The sequence below is a fragment of the Macaca fascicularis genome, chromosome 17, assembly GCF_037993035.2.
Source record: "Macaca fascicularis isolate 582-1 chromosome 17, T2T-MFA8v1.1".
NCBI classification, from domain to species: domain Eukaryota; kingdom Metazoa; phylum Chordata; class Mammalia; order Primates; family Cercopithecidae; genus Macaca; species Macaca fascicularis.
Genome location: NC_088391.1, coordinates 30,907,663 through 30,916,994, shown reverse-complemented (window position 1 = coordinate 30,916,994; position 9,332 = coordinate 30,907,663). Strand labels below are relative to the sequence as shown.

General features: G+C 42.0%; 1 protein-coding gene across 18 annotated transcripts in view; it reads right to left on the bottom strand.

The window, feature by feature from the left end:
- The window catches only part of WDFY2 (WD repeat and FYVE domain containing 2), a 184,228-nt gene that overhangs the window by 8,188 nt on the left and 166,708 nt on the right, over nt 1-9,332 (bottom strand). For all 18 annotated transcript variants that reach the window (XR_012426982.1, XR_012426981.1, XM_074022069.1 and 15 more), the window contains 3 exons: nt 3,470-3,571; nt 2,445-2,575; nt 283-391 (listed from right to left, as the gene is read on the bottom strand). Coding sequence is in view for 16 of the 18 variants with exons in the window: in XM_074022069.1 (XP_073878170.1) it covers nt 283-391; nt 2,445-2,575; nt 3,470-3,571 (342 nt within the window). In the remaining 2 variants the exon portion in view is untranslated. The remainder of the gene's footprint in view (nt 1-282; nt 392-2,444; nt 2,576-3,469; nt 3,572-9,332) is intronic.

Genomic DNA, 9,332 nt, shown 5'->3' with positions numbered 1-9,332 from the left:
ACCTTCAACGGTTAACTTTTTTTTTTTTTTTTTTTAAAGAGATGAGGTCTTACTTTGTTGCGCAGGCTAGGGTGCAGTGATGTGATCAAAGCTCACTGTAGCCTTCAACTCCTGGACTCAAGCAATCCTCCCTCCCAATCTCTTGAGCACCTGGGACTACAGACACATCATGGCTGGCCACCCAACGATAACCTTTAGAGCAGTGCCTCCCATGTTCTTGGTGTTCCTGTATATTTATATGAGGCCAAAGACGGAAAGCTTCTTAATAAGATGGCGTCTTACCTTAATAACCTTGTCAGTTCCAGAAGTCAGTAACCATCCTCTGGTTGCATCGAAATGCACATGCACAATGTTATGTTTACTGTCATGGAAGGTGGCTGTGGGTGCACGTCTGGAAGAAGCAAAGAAAGCTTCTGAGAAAAAAAGGTGGTGACATATGAATGAGAGAGATCTAGGATGACATTAGGCTCTAAATTTTGGCCTCATGGCTAAAACTGCTTCACTGATAGGAATGTTCCTCAGATCTGACTTTATTCCCTAGTGACCAGTTATGATTAAAAAAAATTACAAGAATTCCTTTTTTTTTTTTTTTGAGACGGAGTCTCGCTCTGTCTCCCAGGCTGGAGTGCAGTGGCCAGATCTCGGCTCACTGCAAGCTCCGCCTCCCGGGTTCACGCCATTCTCCTGCCTCAGCCTCCTGAGTAGCTGGGACTACAGGCGCCCGCCACCTCGCCCGGCTAGTTTTTTGTATTTTTTAGTAGAGACGGGGTTTCACCGTGTCAGCCAGGATGGTCTCGATCTCCTGACCTCGTGATCCGCCCATCTCGGCCTCCCAAAGTGCTGGGATTACAGGCTTGAGCCACCGCGCCCGGCCAAGAATTCTTGTAGTCTTTAAAATGGGAAAGAGATGAAAATTTCTAAAAGTCCTTCTGGAGAATGTTGCTCTGATGGTGTCTGCGATAATCTCCACCCGAGCTTTTAAAAACCATAGTGCTTTTGCTAAGTTGTTTGAGCTCAGAAGGACTTGCCAGTAAAATAGTCTATTTAATTAAAAAAAAAAAAAAGGACCAAGATAGTACTAAGTGTCCCGTGATATTACTAAGTGTCGTTCTAATTGGAGAACTATCCCCCTCCATTCATTTTTCCTTTTTCACTGGTATGACTGCAGACTTGGTTTTTATATAGTATTCTAAAGCTGTAACAAGCAAAACAAAATAACAAACAAACATCATTATTTTTGGATTTTTAACATACACTGTTTTGTTTTTAAGTCAGAAGGCTTGTCAACTGCCTAGGTGCTCTAGAGGCAATGCGAGTGCTTCCACAGAGAAGAGGCAGAAGAAACAGAGGTGGGAAAAGGCGCAGGGTGCAGTCTAGGAGACGGCGCTCTTATCATGCTTCAAGGGGCCCGCTTCACTGCAGTGGGCTCTCTCAGGACAATTTTCTTCTTTTTTTTTCTACAGTTAAATTGGCAGGATAGATCTTCAGTAACTTAAAATGGTTACTTTAAATTTTTAGAAGATTTAGGCTTAACTGTAAGCCCTTTAGACTCTTGAAGTCTATGTCTTTAGCTAGAAAATGAAGAATTAAAGTAGACTATCCCTAAGGTCTCTTGTCCTCTCTAATTCAATGAGAAAACCCTCTTACTAATTTCATCATGTATGATGAGTGGAAAATAATGAATGAACATAAATGCATACTTATGCAAGGGCATCTCATTTTATATTTGATATGGATAAATAAGACTACTTATGATTTTACTGTAATACAAGGTGCTGGGAGGATTGGGAAGACAAGCTAACCCGCAGATCCTCCTGTAAGTCACTAAAATCAGCAAAATGCTGCGGAGCACTGTGTTTACATCTGGGGGCAGCTTTCAATGAGCCAACACTAAAGAGATAACATAGATTTGCCCCCACACCTCCACAGCACACTGAGGGGTGGTCACGTATATCCTGGGTTACTGGGCAGGTCTGACGAGCAGCCAGCTGAGCAACTGGGCAACTGGGAGTATCTGCCTATTGGGTAAAGTGACTTGGCTCTTCCCGGAAAATGAAATCTTCTGGACCCATGGACTCACTCAACTCCTGTAAATATACCAGCTTGGGACAGAAAGTGAATCCTGAGCCCTTATACTCCTGGGTAATTCTCAAGTAAATGAGCAGACAGGAGGTTTGTTCTGAGAGCACCTATTTTAAAGGCACATAACCTAGAAATTAGAAAGAACACAGGGATGAATTCTTTGCGTGTATTTTCTCTTCTCCTGTCTCACAGGATAACACACATCTCTCGGTGGCAAAGGAGAGCTTTTACTACTCGCCATGGACTATATTCTAAACCAGCAGAAACTAGAGCAACCCGAGTGATGGCTGCGGCGCTGAGTGCAGGGCTCAGATTAGACTCTCGCTTTAACCTGAAGCGGTCCTCAGGCTGCAGGAACTTACTCTTCATCTGTGATGGCCTCGTGGCAGCTGTCACAGACCCTCACTTCAAACTCGAAGCCCATCAGGGGGATGGAGGAGCGCTTGGAGCTGCATTTGCCGCAGACAGCCTTCCCACACTTGCGGCAGTGGTGCTGGAGGAGGGAGAGAAAATAGATACTCATCATGGCTCCCTCGGCTCCTGAGGCCCCCGCACCTCACCCCTCCTGGCAGAGAGAGGTGTAATCAACTGCATTCAGGTGAGGATGCTGAACAAGAGTGCCTCAGAACTAAAGGGAACACACTAGATGTGTTCTTTTTGGGGGCTCTGTTTATTCAACAAGGACTGTTGGGTAACACACCTGACGGGGACACCTCCCCACTCTCTTGCTTTTCCCTACTCTTGGTCCTTTCCAATGATCATACTAGGAACTACAGAGGAACCACCCAGGGGCCAGGTGATCTTAAAGCAGGGTGTCTGAGAAACTGACATCTCAGGAGATTATGCTGCTGGATGAAGGAGAACATGCAGGAAACCTGATTCAATCTGCTGACTTTGGCCATGGTGTAAGCCTAGGTGACCTAACATTTTATTTCCTTGGGGAAGACCAAACTGAACCATGGACTCAGATTGAGAATGCTGTATTATAAGTAGATCTACATAACCAAACGTAATCAGAAGGAGGGAAAGTAAAATAATTAAGGAGAGAGAAACACCATTTATATAATTTATATAATTTCATGGTCTGGTATCCATACGAACTAAGCATGACACCTCTAATTGTAAGGTGTATTGCAACAGAGGCCACTAGAATTCTAACATCACATCCCTAACTGCTTACTGGGAACCAGCCACTACAGAAACTGAATCCAGCAGGAATGAGCTACGGTAGACAAACAGAGTAAATTACTGTGCAATCACAAGGTGACTCCAGGATCATAATTTACCCTCACCACAACTCCCACCCAGGGGTGTTATTTCTTCTAAGATCACATGGTTGAGCTATTTCCACACAATTACATTTTGATGAAGCATCCATATCACTCACCTGTCTTAGACCAATTTTCTTACTGTCCCACATTTGCTTGAAGTTCCAGAAGAAAGGCTGATCACACTTTTGGCAGGAATCACTGTCCAACCATTCAGGGGTCTTGTCAAATAAAGCACAGAACAGGTCAGTGTGGCCAGCAGTGAGGACAATGGAACCACTGACCCTGATGAAACTTACGGAGCAATCAGGATGTGTTTATAAGAGTGTGATTTCTCAGTCAATCATTCAAAAAACATTTACCGAATGTCTATTCTGTGGCAGGCCCTGGGGATGGGATGTAGTGGTGAATAAGAATCTCCACCATCTAGGCCGGGCGCGGTGGCTCAAGCCTGTAATCCCAGCACTTTGGGAGGCCGAGGCGGGCGGATCACAAGGTCAGGAGATCGAGACCACAGTGAAACCCCGTCTCTACTAAAAATACAAAAAATTAGCCGGGCGCGGTGGCGGGCGCCTGTAGTCCCAGCTACTCAGGAGGCTGAGGCAGGAGAATGGCGGGAACCCGGGAGGCGGAGCTTGCAGTGAGCCGAGATCGCGCCACTGCACTCCAGCCTGGGCAACAGCGTGAGACTCCGTCTCAATAAAAAAAAAAAAAAAAAAAAAAAAAAAAAAAAAAAAAAAAAAAAAAAAGAATCTCCACCATCATGAAAATATGATTAATAATTATTTGCATAAGCATAAGTGTGTGAAGGCCCAAGAGGGAGAAGCACAGAGTGCTTTGGCAGAGGGATCACAAGAGCCTCTGACCCAGGCTGAGGTTCTCAGACAAATAAGACAACTGAGACCTGGGGATGGATGGAGCGCAGATGGGGAAAACGAGGGATGAGGCTGGAGGGGGCAGGATTAATGTTTGTTTGTGAAACAATTTCTCGAATACTAACTTATTACCATTAAAATTATGAAGTAAAAACAAATAAATATTTAAAGACATGGAACACGTTCAATATATAATAAACTAGCACAAAACCCCCAGGTTATTAAACAGTATCATAGCACGGAGTTAAGACAGACTAGGAGAAGATATTTATAAAGTTTTGTAACTAACAACTCCTGCAAATTACTGTATACAAAGAACCCCTGGAAAATCAGTATGGAAATCACAAGAAACAGTTGAGAAACGGGCAGAAGATACAAAAGATATGAGCATGCAGTTCACAGTCAGGGAAGTCTGAATGGCTAACATATATGGAGAGGCTCAAATTTACCGTTAAGCAGAGAATGCAAATAAAAATAAGATACTATTTTACCTCTGTCTCCAAAAGGGCAAAAGCAGAAAGGGAGGGAACAATTGCTACTGGTGAGGATGTGGAGTTTCAGAAAACTCCCTGTTCTCCATTAGAAGTATAAATGAGTACAGCTGTTTGGTTGCATTTAGCAAAATCAAGAATATACCTTCAGTTGATCCCACTCTTGGGTTTATGGCCCTGAGAGTCTCACACAGTGAAGGTCTGTGAGGGGACACATACAAGAAGGTCATCTGGGCATTGTGTGTGGTACCAGGGAGTCTGTACCAGTCTACATGCCCTTTGCTTGGGAAACAGAGAAGTAAAATGTGACTGGTACACATGATGGGGTCCTGTGCAGAAGCACCACAAGAAACAGCACGATGGTAGAGCTCAAAAGGGTTCAATGGCAAAAGTTGGAACTAGAACTAGACTTACAGTACATCAGTTACATAAACTTTTTTTTTTTTTTTTTGGAACAGTCTTGCTGTGTTGCCCAGGCTGGAATACAGTGGTGTGATCTTGGCTCACTGCAACCTTTGCCTCCCAGGTTCATGCAATTCTCGTGCCTCAGCCTCCTGAGAAGCTGAGATTACAGGCGTCTGCCACCATGCCTGGCTAATTTTTTTTGTATTGTTAGTAGAAACAGGGTTTCACCATGTTGGCCAGGCTGGTCTCGAACTCCTGACCTCAAGTGATCCACCCGCCTCGGCCTCCCAAAAGCTGGGATTACAGGCGTGAGCCACCGCGCCCAGCTGAGTTATGTAAACTTTAAAACACACACACACACACACACACACACACACACACACACCCCTTTTATAAGGAAGCATGTGTGTTCAGGACACACATTAAATGCATCACAGTGGGTATCCATGAGGAGGCATTTGGGAGTTAAGGACCGATAAAGCGGAAAAAAAATAAGTCAGCATGTTTGTGATTCTATTTTTTGTTAAAAAAAAAAAAGTCTTACATACGTGTTATGTGTAGAGAAAAATGTTAGGAAGGATGTATGCCAACATGTTCAGAGTGCTATTTCTGGGTGGTGGTAGTATGAGTAACTGACATCTTTTCTATTTACTAATGAGCACTTTATAACTTTTCTACCAAGAATATTATATACAATATATACCTTTAAAAAATGCTAAAAGAATGAACTTCCATTCACAATTGCTTCAAAGAGAATAAAATACCTAGGAATCCAACTTACAAGGGATGTAAAGGACCTCTTCAAGGAGAACTACAAACCACTGCTCAGTGAAATAAAAGAGGACACAAACAAATGGAAGAACATACCATGCTCATGGATAGGAAGAATTAATATCATGAAAATGGCCATACTGCCCAAGGTTATTTATAGATTCAATGCCATCCCCATCAAGCTACCAATGAGTTTCTTCACAGAATTGGAAAAAACTGCTTTAAAGTTCATATGGAACCAAAAAAGAGCCCGCATCTCCAAGACAATCCTAAGTCAAAAGAACAAAGCTGGAGGCATCACGCTACCTGACTTCAAACTATACTACAAGGCTACAGTAACCAAAACAGCATGGTACTGGTACCAAAACAGAGATCTAGACCAATGGAACAGAACAGAGTCCTCAGAAATAATACCACACATCTACAGCCATCTGATCTTTGACAAACCTGAGAGAAACAAGAAAGGGGGAAAGGATTCCCTATTTAATAAATGGTGCTGGGAAAATTGGCTAGCCATAAGTAGAAAGCTGAAACTGGATCCTTTCCTTACTCCTTATACGAAAATTAATTCAAGATGGATTAGAGACTTAAATGTTAGACCTAATACCATAAAAATCCTAGAGGAAAACCTAGGTAGTACCATTCAGGACATAGGCATGGGCAAAGACTTCATGTCTAAAACACCAAAAGCAACAGCAGCAAAAGCCAAAATTGACAAATGGGATCTAATTAAACTAAAGAGCTTCTGCACAGCAAAAGAAACTACCATCAGAGTGAACAGGCAACCTACAGAATGGGAGAAAATTTTTGCAATCTACTCATCTGACAAAGGGCTAATATCCAGAACCTACAAAGAACTCAAACAAATTTACAAGAAAAAAACAAACAACCCCATCAAAAAGTGGGCAAAGGATATGAACAGACATTTCTCAAAAGAAGACATTCATACAGCCAACAGACACATGAAAAAATGCTCATCATCACTGGCCATCAGAGAAATGCAAATCAAAACCACAATGAGATACCATCTCACACCAGTTAGAATGGCGATCATTAAAAAGTCAGGAAACAACAGGTGCTGGAGAGGATGTGGAGAAATAGGAACACTTTTACACTGCTGGTGGGATTGTAAACTAGTTCAACCATTATGGAAAACAGTATGGCGATTCCTCAAGGATCTAGAACTAGATGTACCATATGACCCAGCCATCCCATTACTGGGTATATACCCAAAGGATTATAAATTATGCTGCTATAAAGACACATGCACACGTATGTTTATTGCGGCACTATTCACAATAGCAAAGACTTGGAATCAACCCAAATGTCCATCAGTGACAGATTGGATTAAGAAAATGTGGCACATATACACCATGGAAGACTATGCAGCCATAAAAAAGGATGAGTTTGTGTCCTTTGTAGGGACATGGATGCAGCTGGAAACCATCATTCTTAGCAAACTATCACAAGAACAGAAAACCAAACACCGCATGTTCTCACTCATAGGTGGGAACTGAACAATGAGATCACTTGGACTCAGGAAGGGGAACATCACACACCGGGGCCTATCATGGGGAGGGGGGAGGGGGGAGGGATTGCATTGGGATTTATACCTGATGTAAATGACGAGGTGATGGGTGCAGCACACCAACATGGCACAAGTATACATATGTAACAAACCTGCACGTTATGCACATGTACCCTACAACTTAAAGTATAATAATAATAAATTTAAAAAAAATAAAAATAAAAAATGCTAAAAGTTAACAAAACAAAAATGGATTTTCTTAACTGTATAAGACACCTGTTCAACCTATGAGATGTCGCTCGATCTACATCCAGCTACTCAAGGTCTTCCATTGTCTGCCCTTATCTTTCAGCTAGCTGCCATCCTCTCATCTGACTGCTGCTCTAAACTGCTCATGAGCACTAATGCACCGCATCAACCTATCGTGTTCACCTTGTCCTTACTCTTGCTGTTTCTTAGCCTGCAAAGCCCAGGTGCTCCTGCTCAGAGCATATCCAGACCCTGTTGATCCTTCAGCACAATGTTCCTCCATCAATCCTTCACTGAGAACACTAGCCAATGATGACTCCATTCCTTCTAAAATACCCAGCACTGATGCTCTAGCATATATCAACTATAATTTCACGATTTATACCGTTTAATAGAATTCTGAAGTTTCCTCCTACAAGCCTTTTCTTTCAGAAAGTCTGTCAGTACTTCAGGTTAGAGACGATTTCATGATATGTCGCAGACCTCCCAAGGTGAGCATTACACAGCACTTATCATAACTAGGAAGCAGCTCCATAGAGGCTAAGATTAAAACAAAAATCTCAGGAAATTTATGTTTATAAAAATGATACTTGCAAAAAAAATGAATGGAACAATCCCCATTGCTTATTTAGAGTGTTGACTCACTAAGATTTTAAATTAGTCAATAGTATTGGGTGCCTTTATATCTGCACATCAAGAGGCTCATAAACAAGGTTGCTCAAAGAACTGCCCATCAACCACTTGGTTTCATCTCTGGACACCACACTGTTATCCTCCTTTGGCCTCTGTCCATAAAGGGTCCAGGCTGCATGCGCCAAGGGAAAAGAATCGGGTCCTTCTCCCCTCCCCTGGTTTGGTTAGGTGGGTCCAGAAAAAAGTCAGAAAAGACCAGGTGTGACTGTCCCTAACCCAAAGCAGGCTAACATGCAGAACCCAACCCAGGACATAATCACCAGCCATGCGGGAACATGGTTAGCATGACTGGCACTCATTGCAAACATCTCCAGCCTTTGTATTAATGATGCCAAGTATAGTTTTCAAAAGCAATGATTCCCCACCTTCTAACAGTAATGATCATTTTGATTAGTTACTAATAGAATTCCCATGGACTTAAGATCTGAGCAAATAAAGCTTTAATCTTCTTAAGCATATAATTACTGGCATTTGAAAAAGGCATTACATTGTGGGTAACAGCAACTACTCTCTTGAAATGAGACTGGGGTGAGGGCATGGAAAGAAGGTAGGAGACTTTTGTCTTTTTAAAGTGTTTCTTTTCTATGTAATTCTTGTATCCTGCAAGAAATTAATTATAAGAATGTGCATTGTCAAAGGGAAAGTCTACCCAGAATAATTCTAATGTAATGGGAAAATGGTTAACTTCAAAGTACTTGTCAAAGGAGATATGCAGGAAACATATTTGTTAAGATGCTCAAAGATTAAAGTGAAAGCTCATAAAAAAGAATGTTCTGATAACATGTAAATATGTGCTAAAAAACTAAGGATATATTTATATCTGGAGAACTATTTAGAACATGACTTACAAAGTACAAAATAATTATTTCTAGTATTTCTATTAATACCAAACTAAGGATTCTTGCTTCATCTTAGCCACTATTTTCTTCCATGACATAAATCACGTGAGTCCTCTGTTTTTGTAGGGCAT